Source organism: Taudactylus pleione, unplaced genomic scaffold, assembly GCF_031769625.1.
Source record: "Taudactylus pleione unplaced genomic scaffold, aTauple2 ptg000473l, whole genome shotgun sequence".
Classification (NCBI taxonomy): Eukaryota; Metazoa; Chordata; class Amphibia; order Anura; family Myobatrachidae; genus Taudactylus; species Taudactylus pleione.
The window spans coordinates 9,507,945-9,527,739 of NW_028284875.1; the positions used below are offsets into that span (position 1 = coordinate 9,507,945).

Genomic DNA, 19,795 nt, shown 5'->3' on the forward strand with positions numbered 1-19,795 from the left:
GAAAAGGACCAGAGTGATGTTTTGGGGAAAGCGACTCAGGAGATTACTGCATGGGTAGGCAGGGCATTACCCGTGGAGGTGCAACATTCTTTAGATAGGTATCTTCACATCGTCAACACAGTGGACTCTGGTAAGTATCTATTAGAATATTATCCGCTTGTAGGGATGGGTTAACACACAGGTACTGGGCTCAGTCTAATGCTGAACAGCCCCTACAGAGAAGATGACCAAGCAAAAGGGGAGGGTCCCCTATGCACCATCAGACTCCCGAACAACAAGCTGGCTGAGTTAATGTTACAGCCACTATCCTGGGCAAGCAAAGGGCATAACAAGCTTGACAAATGGACACAAATGGACACAGGGGCTCACAGGTCCAACCGCCAGGCTCCAAAGACGGGAGTTGTCCACAGGGACTGTGGAGACTCAAATGTAGCAGGCCACTGTAGAAGTGTTCCAGGCACTCACCCCCAACCGCGGGCACCAGACTCCAGATCGGCAGCACGTGGAGAAGCGTCCCAGCGAGATCCGTCTGTTTCCCTCAGGTACCCCCTCCGTGCAGTAGTCGCTGCTTCGGCGTTCGGGTGCGGCAGCAGGAGAAGAGCCACATCGGCTGTCACGCCCTCCGACACCACCGCTCCCCGGCAGTCAGCCGCACTGGCCAGCAGGTACACAGGGTCTCCGGGGGCCTTGGTGATAGCTGGGGCTGCGGGGCTAACGAAGCAGCTCACCCCGTGGCTCCACGATGCAGCGTCAGTCCCGGCAGGCAGCGGACCCAAATCCAGGCCGCGGCTTCAGGCGCCAACTAGGCCTCTGGGCTCCGGGGGTCAGGGAGGAGACACCTCCGTCTCCAAAGCCTCCGCACTTGGGTCTGCGAGGGCTAATAGTCAGCCACCAGTGGGTCCCGACTAAGCAAAGCCCCTCTCTGAAGGTGAAAGGGGCATATGAACAGGCTTCTCTGCAGGAGCTCGCTCAGGATGCCACCATCCCGCTCAACAGCCAGGCCATGCCCCCTGTCCCTCCACTTTTTTTAATTTTCGACCCAAAATGCCATCTTTTTTTGGCTGATTAGTCATTTGGGAATCAATTCCCCACATTTGCACCCCAAAGTAGAGATTTTGCACTTTTTTCCGCCTGCCATTCACTGGAGAAACTTTTCAGCTTTCCACTTAGGCGAAAACGTTCTAGAATTGAATTTGGAGATAAGACGTAAACATGCGAAAAGCGTCAATTGGCTAAACTTTATCACGGATTGCGGCTTTTCGCGTCTAATTGAATCCGGTCCTATATGTGGCATGCCTATATTTTGTGACACTGACACTGTAACTTAGTATTTCACATGCAGATACACCCACAGTTGCACAGAGAATATAGCAAGGGACAGAGTAGCAAGGGTCCTGGCATCTAACTCACACCAGGCGAGTCGCACTGTGTGGCGTATTGAGGCTAGATGTATGAGGACACATCTTTACTGTCACTTTCCACAGTCTTTCGTGCTTTCGATGCATTTCCATAGCAAACTTCCATGTTGTATAATTCTCTGCACCCTTTAGCTTGATAAACCCCATTATGGGTGCAGCTCCTGTATGCATGCTCACAGACATAATTTGTGCTTTAATCAGCCTCTCTGCTCTCACACTGTGCTGGAAACACTCTGTGTGGTATTCACTATGGGTTCTATGGCAGTCTCTGCTGTGCATGTGCCTAAGATGGAGTCTGTGTACTGCTCTGGATGTTCTAGTAGCTTGGGGCTTATGTATTTGTGACTTGTGCGTCTGGACCCATAAACTGTTGGAAATATGTGTGTACAGGCTTGTGGATATAGCAGAGTTTCTGTACACACCAGCAGATGCCTTACATCTACGTATAGCCCAGTTACTTAACCAGTGGAGTGGTTTTTGGTGTTACACCCTTTACAGCTATACTCACTGTTATACACATTCTGGTCATGGAGCGGAGTGGGGTGTCACACAGCTTACCAGTCGGTGAGTGTATGCAGCTTGCGGATTGTGGTGCAGGATATATGGAATGCGTTTGGATGCAGGTAATCAGGTCTCACTGTCTCCCACTATGGCGCTTTAACCCAATGACAAGATAGCGATTTGCATGTGCAGTACTTAGGTCGGCGGCCATCTTGAAACAGGGAATTAAACCTCCCTGGAAGACTATGGAGTCTGCACAGTAGCGCACTCCACTTTCAACAACAATTACTGATTTACTACTCTAAAATTCAAATATTCCACTCTAGCACTGGCCCTCGAGAGTCGTGTTCAATCTCAAAACTGCAGAGTAAAAATACTTGTTTTTTTGCTTTGCTCCCAACGGATACAGCTCTTTAATGTGAAAGGTTTTCTATTTTAAAAAATGGTAGGTCTTATTGGTCTACCTTATTATTTCTATAACTTGGGGCAGGGTTTCCCAACCACGGTCCTAAAGGCACACTAACAGTCCAGGGTTTAAGGATAGCCATACTTGAGAACAGGAGTCTTAATTAGTACATCAGTGCTCAGTTATTTTAAATTTAACCATCTGTGTTCAAGCATGGATATTACTAAAACCTGGACTGTTAGTGTTCCTTGAGGACCAGGGTTGGGAAACACTGTCTTTGGCACATCGTTTGAAAGAGGAGACTAATTAGTTACAGGTAAAAATCTGGGTGTAAGAGGGCACTTTAGTGCTATCCCACCCATATACGGAAAATATATTTTTTCCATAGCTCAAGGTAACATTGTCTGGCGATCACAGCTGATCACCAGACAATGAGCATTAAGAGGCTTAACTTCTTTGAAATGAGGGTGCCCCCATCTTCCTAGCAGCAAGTTTGGGGGTGATATAGGGTCCCTCTGACACCATTTTCAAGCTTTATTTTATTTTTTAAAAAGTAATGTTGGTTTATGTACATGTGCGTGACGAGTCCCATTTGTCATCTACAACTAAAGGGTTAATATAGATTTATTTTTTTTGTCATTTATTTCCCTCGTATGGTTATGCATATTTACAGATGTACAATAATTTGTTTATAATTAACTTTTCAGGGCTCTAGATGTAATAAAGAACTACATGTTTGAAACAGATTTAATACTGCTGTTTTTTTTTATTCAAGTATATTAAGAAAGTTCCACAAGTTTACAAATAAAATAGCTATATATTTATTTACTTATTTATTATTTCTTTTACAAGTGTAAAGAACATGACCTGGCAATTATCAACCTATTGCTGGAAAATGGAGAAGTTACTAGTGCAAAATATAGAGAATGGAAGGACTCCAACACAATGCTATTTCAGGATATATACTCGCCACCTTGTTTCCAAGACCGCCCTGGCAATACCACACCAGTTTCAAGCGAAACAAAGACATCTGCAATTATAAACAGTTCCTAAGGATTTACATTGTTTTCCAAGTTTTGACTGCATCTAGTTTCACTTGAGTGACATAATCAAACACTGTGAGTGCAGTCTCTCTTTCCCAAATACTTCATTCACTTACTGATGCAGATGGGAGCACAGACAGTTTTGCTTCTCCACTGTGTATTTATATTGTCAAAGAAATGGCTGATCTTTGCACCACAAACTTCTCAGTATGGATATTATACTGATGAATGCTGACTACCGGATAAATATCCTGCAACAGGGAAAGACTCCATTGCAGTACTGTAATATAATCATTATAATTACTTGTTACAAATGTTATACATTAAAGTGGACATACTAATAAAATATATTTTAATTTATTCATGAATATAAATAGTTATACTGCAGCCTGGACAAATTTCTTACAGACATAAAATATCCTCACAGATGTGGCTGCTCAATAATAAATGTATTCCACTCACTTCTTTGGATCCTGAACATTACACGTCAAATAACATGAATTCTGAAATTCACTTGGAACAAGAACATTTACAAATGAATAATCTGGTAATTTTCCAACAATTGCGCATGCTTACTAATAGTGCAGTTTCCACAAAGGTCAGCACTGTATCTCCTCTACTAGCGAATACCATATCATTTTCTTATGCAATGAAATAGCATGTATATAACCTCACTGTTGTTAATTGTCTCTTATATGTAAAACACTTGTATTCAAGGTTTCCTCTAACTTTCTCTACATTTATTGTATGACTGGCAGTCCAAAATAGAACACAGATGAGGTGCTTTTCTTTGGGACATATAGCGTGATCCAATGCACCCTGCCATACCGTGATTTGGCTCAGTCTGTATTGGTAACTACAATGCTCACTTTTTTTAACAGATGGAAAGTGATGCAGTTATGTGAAACCAACACAATGGACATTATAAGTGTCTGGAGATTGATAGCACTGTTTGTTCATAACAAATGTTTGCCACCTGTACCTTTTAGACCTGTATAAAAGTCAACTACTGTAGTACAGGGTTTCCCAACCTGCAATACATTTACTCCCAGGGGAACTTCAGACTGATTCAAGCAGTACTTCCACCATTTGCATCAAACTCAAAATACAAGTATAATTTATAAGTGAACATATTCAAAAAACACTTAAACAAGATGTCTTTTAAAGTTTACATAGGTAAATTGTTATTTGGTGAACATTTATATACATTAAGGTATAACTGGATTAAATGTACATATTTTATGGGGTATCTGAGATAAACTGATACACAATATGGGGTACATGGTAAAAAGAGAGTTTGAGAAGCCCTGTACAAGAAAAGAATAGACCACTTATAGCATCTGAGGAATCCATTGACATGGTTATAATGGGTTAACTGGAAAATTAATCACTGAGTACATGTTTATTCCAAAACACAGAAGTGGAAAAATGTTTTGTGTTAACTACTTATAAGTTGTATATCCTCAGCCAACTACATATTACAACTAATTTACTAAAATTGCATTTACTGTAGGTACAAGATTTGCACTGAACCACAGCAACTAATCAACAATTAGCTTTAACTGTCTAGTTCAAGTTAAACAATTAAAAAAAGTGTCCAGTTGGCTGTTTAGCAAGTTTTGCACCTAAATGAAATGTTAGTAAATCAGCCGTATTCTCCCTTTAAAGGTCATCTCGAATTTTGCAGAAAGTTTGTTAAATACATTCGCAAACCATATACATCAAATAGATATGGGGAAAATGCTGGCTCACTTGAAATCATGATCATACTCTCTGCAACAACACCGCAAAGACAACAAGGACACCTCAAAGATGATGTACTTTTACTTCTCCGGCACATAGTGTGGGGCTCAGCAAACTATCTGCTTTGGGAACTCTGGGGGGTGCTCTTCTGTTGCTGTTCATAAGGGACATCATTATCAAAAATGCTTAAGCCTGGTACACACAATACAATATCTCAGATGATATGCCCGATTCCAACGGAACAACATATCGTCAAAATCATCTAGTGTATACCCACTATGTCGGCTGTTGTGCGCTCCCAATTGGTCGTTAGGTCATCAGGTCTTCCCTACATGCAGCTGAACCTGACTATGCGACCCAAAACCCATGCTGCGGGATGCGGCAGGGGCAGACATGTCAGGCATCGGATTGTTTAATGTGTGCCGGCAGCCCAATATGTCGGCTTGTTGGCAAAGGGGGTGGGGTCGCCCGTTGTATCGCTGAGTACACATATCGTATAGTCTGTACCCAGCTTTAATTGTCCGTTAACAGTTCAAGTCTAGAGATGTGTGTTACTACACAATTACAGGGTTATCTGACAGCAATCCAATCCATTGACAGATGTATGAAAGTGGAGAGATGAATGTGTTTGCAGAGCACAATACAAGACCTCATATGTATATACACATTAACCTGGTTACACAGGACAGTACACTGTGCAGGGCTCCAAAGTGCATTGGTGTGCATTCTAATTATTTGTGTCTTGCATGTCACACAATAGTACTATGGAACTAGCAGATGCATTTAATTACCAGTAGTTAAATGATACTCATAGAAATATGTAACTCGGCACTATTAACAGTGTTTTATTCCAGCTTCGTATAGCCAATAACAAATTTAATAGAACATTGTGATGTAACTTTTATTTCAAGTTAATTTGTTTTCCAATTGTCTTTTATTTATTATTTCATTTGAATTATTGTTATATTAAATTACACAATTTATATCACTGCACTTTAGTAAATATGCAAATGATGTACTTTGCAAATATACATTAAATGTTATCTACTTTTGGCGAACTCAAATTCAGTTTTAATACAACTTTATTGTGCTTTATTTCTATCCATTGACACGCCTTTGCTGAACTTTGCCTATGTGAAAATGCACTCTCAGGGGTATATTTACTAAAGTACGGAGTTGTTGCCCATAGCAATTATCTTCTAGAAGGTGCTAGATAAATGAGGAGTAGAATCTTATTGGTTGCTATGGGCAACAACTCAACTTTAGTAGATATAACCCTTATAGCCCAATTTCACCTCTCCAGTCATAGGGGGAGATGAGATTGAAATGTGTAAACTCTGCATAGCAATGGGTGCAAAAAACATGCAAAATACACTATTCAGCAGATTTCAGATATCCTATAGGCTATAGGCATATATAATGCAGAGCTTAATGCATTGCTTGGGACAGAAGCAGGTCAAAAGTGGTCAAACCTTATATGTGAGCCCCTGGGCAGCCCACTGATTACCAAGAAGTGGCATAAGCTATGAAAGATGACTATTCAGAGTGTGTGTTTTGTGTATATGGTTCAGCACAGCCCATGAGGATATCAACAATGGGTTATCCTGAATGTCTCCTTGATGATAAAATGGAAGAAAAAGATCAAGAACTTATTAGGGTAAGAGACATTGGATGTATAGATATATAGAATGAAATGTGCAAAGATCTGACACAATGACCTGCGTTCTAAAATGTACTGTAGGTGGGCACATGTGCTGTCGGTGGGCACATAAAACTATATCGAAGGCATATTCTGCACAGAGACAGCAAATTGGGCTCAATGATGATGCGTTTTGAGTTGAAGCCATGATTGTCACAATTGCTGTACACTCTTCACCAAGTACCTATTGTACCAAGTCCTGCTGTTTGGAAGTGACAAAGCAGGGAAGATGTGCTGCAGTCATTTGGCCAGAATTTTCGTTAAGATTTTATGGCAGTAGCATTTTCACCTCAACTTCATTCCAGGGGGTGTTAAAACATGTTTGAGATTATGGAGTGAGTAATCTGTATTAGAGATAGACATAGGTATATGCTGGGTCGTTATTTACATTATAATAATGGGCCTGATTCAGAGATACTGTATTCACTATTCCGATATTTGTGCAGTTGAGCAATATTTGGTCGCCTGCGTATGTGTCACGGTCGCACTGTGCACACACCAAGGTACCTTTGCAAAGCCGCTCGTAGTGAGTATTCATTCGCAAAGTGATTGACAGTCAGGGACCGTCTGGGTGCGGTAACGGGGAGTGGCAGCAAAAAATACAGACCTGGCCCTTTTCGGGTCTTCTCAGTTCAGATGGCTATTCTGCCTTTGAATCAGGGCCAATGTGTGTAGTAAGCTGCTAATATATTAGATAGGTAGGGGATTGGGCAGATTTTCTCCTGTAAAGTTAAATAAAGCTTTTATATTACTTCTACTGTAGCTATTCTGACCCCTCAATTTGTTGCCCAATACACTATTCCCATCACAGTAACATTTCTGGGAAATACTAGCAGTGTTACAGTATGTCTAATTAATCATTGAATAGACACTAAAGCTGTGTACACACTGGACGATTTTTTAAAACGATTTGTCTTTTTCCGAAAAGATCGGAACGACAAATCATTCAAATCATCCAGTGTGTACGCACTATGCGTTCTCTAACTGGGTTGTCCGTCGCATCTTCAGATCTGCCGTATATGCTGCTCTATATGAGGAGATCGTCAACGATTTTCAGCTAATCGTGCAGTGTGTATGCACTACCGGATGACAAACAATATATCTTTCCGATCTGGCCAATGGGGACGTCATCTCAGGCACTCCCAGACACTCCCATCTCCTCCATTTTGTGGCTGGATCGTTGCTTCTGAGAGGGCGCATCTTTTGGCAGCATCTGGAGCATCATTTCAACAGCAGTCCTGTCCCAATCTCTTCCCTGGTATGATTAAAGTGATGTCAATGTCTGCATTATATGCTCCCATGTGTACTGCTGCTGCCTATGGGCCTGGTTCAGCTTGGATTGCAGTTGCTAATATGCATGCAATCGGCCGATTGTTGCGTTCTGCGCATGTGTATGCATCGCAGTGTGTGTGTGCGAGCTGGCCACTGCGATTGCAGAGGCCACACAGACTTATCGCAGAGTGATTGACAGGAAGTGCCGCTTGTGGGTGGTGATGTGGGGGAGGTCAGGTGAACGAAGGCTCGCAAGTGCGTTTCAACGCCATTATAGGGTCGTGCATAAATTGGTCTCATAGTGTGCATGGCTGTTAGTAATTTCTGGGTAAGGTCTGGGCTTGTGTAAGTGTGCTTATGGGTCCGATGGTACTCAATTGTACCGATGGTTTTGCTATTCTGCTAAGTATTACGGATGTGAGCATGGTAAAGTGGGCGTCCTTATGTAGTGCTGAGTTTGCATTGCGATCACAGTGGTTTGGCTTGCTATCGCATATGAACTGCGTGTGTACGCAGTATTGAGATCCATAGTGAATCAGGCCCTATGTACCTAGTGATGTCCATGTATATAATGTAAAATTAAAGTCCTGCCCACTATTTAAATTTAGCAGCAATCTTTAAGATGGTCGTCAGGTGTTTATAAAGCAAACAATATATTGTTAATGACCAAACGATGCACAATATATCGTTCATCATTTGGGAGATTGCATAGTGTGTACGCACTATATCATTTGTCAAGGGAAATCAGGACGACCATCATATTGTTTCCACATCATCTAATGTGTACCCAGCTTAAGATCTTCTCTAGTGTTGGCAAGCTTTTCAGAGAGGGAGACCTCATAGGGATGTTATTTGTGCTTCCAATAGATGCAGGGGTTGAAGTGAGCCAGAACTGCATTCCGTCACTTCTATTTGGAGACGTAACCAGTTCTGCTGCCTCCGACCAACCTTAGCCTGGCACCGCAGGGAGGCTCCAATTGACGGGCGCCCGCTGAGATTTTGTTACCAGCGGGCGCCCGACCCCCTCCCCGCACCGCCAGCCGGAGGCTGGAGCTTACACCTGAGCTCCGGCTTCCGGCTCCCACAGTGCACTATGGGAGAGACATCCATGACATCTCTTCCATAGTTCTGAGGAGCGGCCAGCCGGAAGGACATGGACATGGGAGTGGGGCTTAAGGTAAGTATTGTTTTTTTTGTGTAAGCGGCTTCCATATTGGGGGCATAACTTCTGGGGGCACTACTACTGGGGGCATTTACTTGGGGGCACTACTACTGGGGGAATTTACTCAGTGGCATTACTATTGGGGGCACTTAGTCGGGGGCATTACTATTGGGAGCACTACTACTGGGGGCATTTACTTGGGGGCACTACTACTGGAGGTATTACTTCTACAGGTGGCATTACTACAGGGGGAATCACTCCTGGGGCACTGCATAAGGGGCACCACTACTGGGAGCACTGAATAATGCACACTACCACTGTGAGCACTGCATAAGGGGCAATACTACTACTGGGGTATTCAATTTACTAAACCTTAGAAGAAATCTCTTGTGAAAATGGTGCCAACACCAGTAGGCTTTAAATATCATGTAATGTCATTACTAAGGCTCATAGCATTTCACCTAGTGTTATACGCAGTAGAATGACCCAGTACAGTTGGGATTTTAGTTGGTAATGAGGGTGCAGCAGAAGCCTTAAAAAAGCTGATGGAGCAGACATATTAAACTTTGTTCATTTAAATTTCACTATCTCAAAAAAGAAAGTTCTGAAAGTTTGCAGCAACACTATTAAGGGTTACAGAGTAAAGAAGCAATTATTCAGGCAAGTAGCAGAGTACCAGCCATAGGGCTAGATTTCCCGCGGTTTGTAAAGTCCACCAATGTCCGGCGGCTGTCACAGTATTTTTAATTAGCAACAAAAATAAATGCTAAACCAAGTGGCCTTGACAAGCTGCGGTTTAGTAAAGCTAGCCCATAGTGCTTTACAGTAGGTAAAGCTTATTGGTGAAAAATAAACAGGAGAAATCAGCTCAGGAATAATAGTCTGGGAACTGAAGATTAGTGTATAAGTAGTACATGTTAGTATCTCAGATAACCTGCAGGGCAGATAAAGATATGTGCTGAGGAGTAGCCAGTAAACAGTGTAAGGTAAGGCCACTGGCAAGAGTTGCCAGGCTGCACAACTGTAGAGCACTTGTGGGTATGCTCTTCAGCTATACATCAATCGGGGTATAGCAGCCTAATGTATACCCAAAAGAGTCCAAGGTAAATAGTCCCGCCCCTGTGGAGGGCTAGTTGCTCAATGAGAGAGCAATACAGCTGCTGAAAAATGTTAAAGAAAAAAAATATATAACTAGAGCTGTGGTATCAAAAATGGCCACTAGGTGTCATCATTACTAAGAAAAATAAAATCAGACACTTTTTGACGGTACAGTAACTGTGCTGCAATGCTTTACTGTTGTAAATCAGTCCCAAACAGAGAACTGGGAATATTGGAGTAGCAGGATAAGGTGCAGCTATCCAGCTGTCGTGGGCTAGGTAGGCTGGGGATAATAGAACACGGTACTCACCGAAAGAAGTACCACCCCATACTTTGTGGTGCCAACATGGCTTGCATGCTTATTCTCCCCTAAGGACCTGTGGGTGAAACAACACACTCAGTTCAAGCGTGCCTCCTTCTGTTTGGGAACAGTAGTCTGCAACACAATTAAGGGTGACTATGATCATCACCTGGTGGGTGGGTGAATGATCATCATTGGCCCTAGGGCCCTAGCCACTCCATTCCACTGCTATTGATCAGCACAGTGGAGGTGGAACGTATGCCTTGCACAGATGTGCTACAGGAGTGTGGCCAGTCCAGGGTTGTGGAAGACGAGACACACAGAATTTGCTCACCGTTATCGGCCTTGTCACCTTCTGCGCCAATTTCACTGGAACTAGAATGAAATCACCCACACACTACTATAACTTTATCCTATAGTATGCCACCGATCTAAACACCAATGAAACCACCCACACAGTACTATAACTTTATCCTATAGTATGCCACAGATCTAAACATCAATGAAACCACCCACACAGTACTATAACTTTATCCTATAGTATGCCACAGATCTAAACATCAATGAAACCACCCACACAGTACTATTACTTTATCCTATAGTATGCCACAGATCTAAACATCAATGAAACCACCCACACAGTACTATAACTTTATCCTATAGTATGCCACAGATCTAAACATCAATGAAACCACCCACACAGTACTATAACTTTATCCTATAGTATGCCACAGATCTAAACACCAATGAAACCACCCACACAGTACTATTACTTTATCCTATAGTATGCCACAGATCTAAACATCAATGAAACCACCCACACAGTACTATAACTTTATCCTATAGTATGCCACAGATCTAAACACCAATGAAACCACCCACACAGTACTATTACTTTATCCTATAGTATGCCACAGATCTAAACATCAATGAAACCACCCACAATGTACTATAACTTTATCCTATAGTATGCCACCGATCTAAACACCAATGAAACCACCCACACAGTACTATAACTTTATCCTATAGTATGCCACCGATCTAAACATCAATGAAACCACCCACATAGTACTATAACTTTATCCTATAGTATGCCACCGATCTAAACATCAATGAAACCACCCACACAGTACTATAACTTTATCCTATAGTATGCCACCGATCTAAACATCAATTCGATCGCTACTTACACTTGATTTTGTTTACTAGCTGTACATATTCATTTTTTTTTTTTTTAAATATCAAAATATAAATGAAATAAATAAAAAAGTTGAATCTTAAGACAGTGGACCCTTTGCTATGGGGGGACTTCCGGGTCTATGATACAGAAGCCCCTCTGGCGTCCTTCTGTGCATGCCGCAGAGGATGCTGGGAGGGATCCCTCTTACAGCACTCTGCGGAAAGAAACCCATAGGCATCTATGGGTAATGCGATCAGGTAGATGGTGTTACCCTCTGCAACCAAACCCCAGGGTGCATCACATTCCGGGGCTTGGTGCATATGAGAAATGCATTTATCACCTTGCTGCATCCCGTCCAATATGTATAATGTCAATCAACCAAATGGAGTGAGACCAGGGCCTGCAGCTTAGACTGCAGCAAACTCTGTCAGTTTGTGTTACCAATAATTGACAAAAGATACAAAAAGTCTGCGCTACCCCTAGATGACTCCAAGTGGTGATACAAAATAACTAATTAAAATTAATAGTCGAATCTGTCATGATATACATAAATTTAATATTATTAAAAAAATAATTAAAATGAAGACATACAATAATATAAATATAAACTCACAATAACAAGCAGTAAAATGTCACATATGACAAAGTAAGAGTGTATGTGCTTATGATTTTCCTGTCATAAAAGACGTTCCTAGTCAAAAAAGACGTGCAGTGAAATATTGAAATGATCACACCTGGAGATTCCAACTGCACAATGTGATATTTTGGTGTGTTCTCACTTCCCTGTATATATCAGCTGTTTAGTACTCAAGTTAAAGGTAGTATAAATGTTTAAAAGCCTCAATATTCAATAACCCGAGTGATAACAAAAAATTAACTGTCACAAAAAAACAATAGACCGCTTCTGTTACACAGTGAATAATTGTCCTTAATTGCCTTGAGGGACTTATTTGTAAAAAAAATGTCTCTGCAATGATGATGTTAATTTAAAGTTACTGCGATAACGTTTAAAAAAATGCTTTTTGAGCCATATGATGGAGCAGTATGGAATAATAAAACATAAATTTTTCCAAAGCTGGCTTAAGGAACACTGCAGTCATGTAGCGATCTGAATATAGTATATAAAGCTGGCACTCTGAACTGGTGTCTCCAGACGGGTGTGGATCATTAGGTCTACATTGTCTAGATAGACAATGGAAGATAGACAAACAATAGGTCAACAGGGGCTGAAGGTCGACACCGTAAAGGTCGACTAGAAACAAGGTCGACAGGTACTGAAGGTCGACATGGTCATTAGGTCGACACGCAAATGGTCGACACATGTTTTTAAAAAAAAATTGCCCTAACCCTACTCTTGGTGCCTAACCCTAACCCTAACCCTAACCATCTGGGTAAGTGCCTAAGCCTAACTGTTGGGGTAAGTGTCTAACCTCTACCCCTTCCGGTAAGTGCCTAACCCTAGCCCTGACCCTAAACCTGAAAAAAACAAATGTCGACCATATAAGTGTTGACCTAATGACCATGACGACCTTCAGTACCTGTTGACCTTGCTACTAGTCGACATTTAGTGTGTCGATCTTCAGTCCCTGTAGACCTATTGCCTGTCTATCTTCCATTGTCTACCCAAACATTGTCTATCTAGACCAGGGGTCTTCAAACTTGGCCCTCCAGATGTTGTGGAACTACACATCCCAGCATGCACTGCACATAGTTTTAGCATGCTGTTATATCAAAAAGGTGGCAGTGCATGCTGGGATGTGTAGTTCCACAGCAGCTGGAGGGCCAAGTTTGAAGACCCCTGATCTAGACAATGTAGACCTAATGACCGGATACCAACCGGAGCCACTGTGACAAAGCCAACAGGTGCAAGTAAATCACTGTCCAGCTTACAGTTCGCCTATTTCAAATGACTGGTTAGGATCCGACTGGTAGATGAGGGCACTATCAATACGAATGCGGTAATTACAAGGTCCGGCAAATCCCTGCTGGAATCCAGGTGACCAGCTGATACACGAGTGAATGCACTGTTCAAACGTCCCGCCTCCTAGGAGTCGAACAGCTTTAACAAACGGGAGTGGATTAACATATAGACAGTAAAAAGGTCTACAGTGTCTAGATAGACACCAGATGTTAGACAGTCAATAGGTTGACTGTGACAAAAGTTCAACAGGAACAAAAGGTCGACACTAAAGGTAGACATGTAAGAAGGTCGACAGGGTCAAAAGGTCGACACTCATCTAACTGTCAGTGTAAGTGCCCAACCCTGCCTGACTGACTCATCAACGCTCATTGCAAATCAAAGCACATAGAATCATGAATTTCAGGGAGTATATTCCTTCCATGATGTAAGCACCCACTAAGCAAGTTTTTTTCAAAATTCAACCCCTAAAGGTGGTGAAAGTGGTAAAATGTTTCCTCTCGACCAAGGTGATTGGATGACAAAGCAACATGTCCCAAGTGCTGTGGGACTGTAAGCTTATTGTCTGGGTGGAGTGGCGGATTCAGAAGTGGGGCTGCAGCACAGTCCAATATTCAAATAGGGACACCACTCCAACTGCCAGTGATGATTCGCAGTTGTAGTGACAGTTGGTGTAGCTTGCCTATTTGAATATTGGACTGTGCTGCAGCTCCACCTCTGGAGTTGCCACTGCTAAGGACTTAACACTTTGACTACGTTTTTTCCTTTTTGACACTTCACTTGCTTTTTTTTCTATTTTTCATTTTCTGGAACACGGCAATTGAGTTTTTGAATGTTAAATGGGAGTTGTTAATGGGGAGATGGTGGCTCACACCATTGTCACCATCACTGGAGATGCACATTTACTAACAGATGATTTTTGACATTATTTAAAAAAATTATGGAAAAACCCTAATTACTGCATTGGTATTAAGTTAACGTATTTGTTAGTAATTAATCTTTAGTAGATCAGGGCTTGCTCTCTATTAATAAACAGGAGGCTTGTTTAAATTATACCAACAATGGGTTTTATTAAAACATATTCATATGCTAAAAGTAAAAAGTTTTCATATATAGCAGCAATATTCACATAAGACAATGGTGTCCAAACAAATAAGAACACACATATATAGATTTATATACATGATTAAAATTTTTAAAAGTAACTTCACAAGGTTTTCAATATTTGTTGTTATTTTTCAGTCATTGCAATCCAGGTCTCAAAGCATTAAACTGTAGGCAAATCCACACCTGTGTTATTAAATGTCTGGTTAGCAAGTACAGTCAGGTCCATAAATATTGGGCAAAAAAAACACACACTGGACGTGCGCTGCTAAATAATAATATTAATATTAATAATAACAATATTTAATATAAATGACATGGCCAATTACATATATAAAATAATTAAAAAAACCAATAAGGCAATACAGATGAAAAATACAACAATAAACCCCAGCAGTTATCCTAAATCTGCAGATGTATCTAATAATTGCTGAGTGTCATGACACTAAGTAAAAAACTAACCAATTGCTGGTAGTATAGTTCCTTGGAGAAAAAAGCGTATGATAGTAAAAACTCCACTTGTTGCCAAAATACTGTAACAGCAGCTATAGCACAGCAACAATGTATCCTGTGTGGAGGGATATACACAAATGTCAATAGTGCTGATGCATAATAGCCATACGGCCTTCTGGATACCCGACAGTGTAGAAAAATAAAAATAAAAAAAATAGTCACTTCGAAATCAGCCTCAATGTATGGGCTTATAACTCACGGTTACAGAAGCTTGATGAGGACGTCCGAGCAATTGTTGTAGTAGCCGGAGAAGTCTCCCCACATATGCACACGTCCAGCAGGTTAGTAGCAATACAAAAAGGACGAGTATAACACTGTAGTGTTTATTGGGCGTCCCCGGAGACAGCCGTGAGCAAGGAAAGTCACGTGAACGTGAGGAAACGCGTCAAAGGGCTTCCTGACTTCTCACCAGTGTCTACCATCTGAACACCCGACTGTACCTCACGCTATACCAGTGGTACACTACACTCCGGTTATTCTGACTAGGATCAGGACGTCCATTTATGCCAGGACTTGTGATTGTTCCAGCAAACCTCTTCGTACCTCTTCCAGCATACCTCTTTGTACCTGCCCGCGCCAAACCGCGTGGAGTCCTTGCTCATGGCTGTCTCCGGGGACGCCCGGTAAACACTACAGTGTTATACTCGTCCTTTTTGCATTGCTACTAACCTGCTGGACGTGTGCATATGTGGGGAGACTTCTCCGGCTACTACAACGATTGCTCAGACGTCCTCATCAAGCTTCTGTAACCGTGAGTTATAAGCCCATACATTGAGGCTGATTTCGAAGTGACTATTTTTTTTATTTTTTTTTTCTACACTGTCGGGTATCCAGAAGGCCATATGGCTATTATGCATCAGCACTATTGACATTTGTGTATATCCCTCCACACAGGATACATTGTTGCTGTGCTATAGCTGCTGTTACAGTATTTTGGCAACAAGTGGAGTTTTTACTATCATACGCTTTTTTCTCCAAGGAACTATACTACCAGCAATTGGTTAGTTTTTTACCTAGTGTCATGACACTCAGCAATTATTAGATACATCTGCAGATTTAGGATAACTGCTGGGGTTTATTGTTGTATTTTTCATCTGTATTGCCTTATTGTTTTTTTTTATTATTTTATATATGTAATTGGCCATGTCATTTAAATTAAATATTGTTATTATTAATAATATTAATATTATTATTTAGCAGCGCACGTCCAGTGTGTGTTTTTTTTGCTTGGTATCTACTATCGGAACCATCACAGTAGGTTCCATCTGGACTTGCAGCGCAGTACCTCCTTTATATTTCTTCTAGGGGGGATTAGTTAAGCACCGTGTTTTATCTGTTTTGTGCCATAAATATTGGGACATTGACAGAATTTTCAGATTTTGGCCTCTATTCACCACCACAAAAGTTTTTGAAATGAAAAAACAAGATATGCTTTAACTGCAGACGTTCAGATTTAATTTGAGGGTAATTACATCCAAATTGGGTGAACGGTGTAGGAATTACAACAGTTTCAATATGTGCCTCCCACTTTTTAAGGGGCCAAAAGTAATGGGACTATCAACTCAAAAGCTATTTCATGGACAGGTGTGGGCTATTCCCTCATTATTTCATTATCAATTAAGCAGGTAAAAGGTCTGGAGTTGATTCTAGGTGTGACATTTGAATTTGGAATCAGTTGCTGTCAACTCTCAATATGAGATCCAAAGAGCTGTCACTATCAGTATAGCAAGCCATCATTAGGCTGAAAAATCTAAACAAACCCATCAGAGAGATAGCAAAAACATTAGGTGTGGCCAAATCAACTGTTTGGAACATTCTTAAAAGGAAAGAACGCACCGGAGAGCTCAGCAACACCAAAAGACCCGGAAGACCACGGAAAACAACTGTGGTAGATGACAAAAGAATTATTTCCCTGGTGAAGAAAAGAACACTCTCCAGGAGGTAGATGTATATGTGTCAAAGTCAACAATCAAGAGAAGACTTCACAAGAGTGAATATAGAGGGTTCACCACAAGATGCAAACCATTGGTAAGCCACAAAAACAGGAAGACCAGATTAGAGTTTGCCAAACAACATCTAAAAAAGCCATTACAGTTCTGGAACAACATCCTATTGACAGATGAGACAAAGATCAAATTGTACCAGAGTGATGGGAAGAGAAGGAAAGGAACTGCTCATGATCCAAAACATACCACCTCATCAGTGAAACATGGTGGTGGTAGTGTCATGGCGTGGGCATGTATGGCTGCCAATGGAACTGGTTCCCTTTTATTTATTGATGATGTGACTGCTGACAAAAGCAGAAGAATGAATTCTGAAGTGTTTCGGGCAATATTATATGCTCATATTCAGTCAAATGCTTCAGAACTCATTGGACAGCGCTTCACAGTGCAGATGGACAATGACCCGAAGCATACTGCAAAAGCAACCAAAGAGTTTTTTAAGGCTAAAAAGTGGAATGTTATGCAATGGCCAAGTCAATCCCCTGACCTGAATCCAATTGAGCATGCATTTCACTTAATGAAGACAAAACTGAAGGGAAAATGCCCCAAGAACAAGCAGGAACTGAAGACATTTGCAGTAGAGGCCTGGCAGAGCATCACCAGGGATGAAACCCAGCGTCTGGTGATGTCTATGCGTTCCAGACTTCAGGCTGTAATTGCCTGCACAGGATTTGCAGCAAAGTATTAAAAAGTGAAAGTTAGATTTAGGATTGTTTAGTTTGTCCCATTACTTTTGGCCCCTTAAAAAGTGAGAGGCACATATAGAAACTGTTGTAATTCCTACACTGTTCACCTGATTTGAATGTAATTACCCTCAAATTAAATCTGAAAGTCTGCAGTTAAATCTCATCTTGTTTGTTTCATTTCAAAGCCATTGTGGTGGTGAATAGAGGACAAAATATGAAAATTCTGTCAATGTCCCAATATTTATGGACCTGACTGTATGTAACAAATTTGTTCCCTTTCCAAGATTCTCATAAAGTATAAGCAGGCACAGTGTTCATGAGTTTAGCAGTTGTTAAATAAGTGGTTTTGTAACACTGGTGTCCCAGCGTTACACTTAATTCTGCAAGCAAGCATACGGCCGGCGGTTCTAATCCCAACAGTGGCAGCCCGACAGAGGAGGAAATCCTGATCATCCTTAAGGTAAGTATAAACTAACCTAATTCTACCCCCTAACCCTAACCCTCCCTTAGGGGTGCCTAACCCTAACCTCCCCCCCACCAAGTACCTAACCCTAACCCCCCTCTAAGTGCCTAAATCTAACCCCCCTTCCCCGCAGCCTAAGCCTAAATCTGCCGGGGAGGGATGCCTAACCCTAACCTCCACCAGGGGGTGCCTAAAGCTAACCCCCCTTCCCCTAGCCTCACCCTAAGTCCCCCCCAGGAGCCCCTAACATAATCCTCCCCCCACTGCGGCTGTACTTGCCCAGCGCCTGACTTACCTTCGATCGGTAAGCCGGGTGTCGGGCTCCGGGCGCAGGTCTAATGACAGGCGTCGAGAAGCCAGCGGTTGGCATTGCGACTGCCGGATTCCCGACTGCTTCCCTTCTCTTATTTACTATTGGATTATCTCAGTCCAAGTAGGTCAATGGACTTATCACCATGAGATGATGGCCGGTTCACTATGCCGCGTGGCCACTCTGCAGATGTCTGAGGACCGGGTACTACTGTCTATGGGAGGCAGTGACTAGAGGTAGGATGATAGCAGTGGCAGTGTGCGCCGGATGCTGCTCTTCGTCATGGCTGCTGAGCTTTAGGATAAATGCGGCCGCTGCTACTTGCTGTTCCCAGTTGCTGAGCAATAGACAGATGCTGTCACGGCAGTGTCCAGAGACTATTTCTAGAGGATTATAAAGTCAACGCGTTTCGTCCCGTGGAATGCCGGTACATTATATATAATTTCAGTGCCAGGAATTGTAGTGATCTCACTACATTGTATGTTGTTGTTGTTTAAAAAAAAAAAAAAAAAAAAATGTAAAAAATCATCTGTTAGTAAAAGTATGATTTAGACCTTGAAATACAAAATCGACCTTTAGTAAATATATCCTTTGCTGTCATCTTTCTAACTACAAAAAACATGGCCCATGGGAATTATGTGGCATGCAATATTTAACCCAACACCCTGAACCTTGTCCTGAATCTGCAGAATCCACTTCTGAACTATATTAGAAGGAAGATGGAAACACCCCACAAATGTATCTATTTCAATACCTATATATGACTATAAAGAGGAGGAACTTGTCATGCTCAATAGGTATGGAAAGCATGGACTGTGCAGAAAACAGAACATGTGCACAAATGTCACTACTCCTGGGTCCAATAAAGATAAAATCCTCCAAGTAATTGGTTATTCCAGCATGATTAGTGCCCACTTGAATGCAGGAATGAGCTGAATTTCTCAAAATATATTGCACAGTCGATGGGTATACATT

General features: G+C 41.7%; 1 protein-coding gene across 4 annotated transcripts in view; it reads left to right on the forward strand.

Moving 5' to 3' along the window:
- IPCEF1 (interaction protein for cytohesin exchange factors 1) overlaps positions 1-6,099 on the forward strand; it is a 231,360-nt gene extending 225,261 nt beyond the window's left edge. For all 4 annotated transcript variants that reach the window (XM_088448973.1, XM_088448972.1, XM_088448975.1 and 1 more), the window contains one exon: positions 3,178-6,099. In XM_088448973.1, coding sequence (XP_088305099.1) covers positions 3,178-3,378 — 201 coding nt within the window. In that variant the 3' untranslated portion in view covers positions 3,379-6,099. The remainder of the gene's footprint in view (positions 1-3,177) is intronic.
- Positions 6,100-19,795: the final 13,696 nt, after the last annotated feature.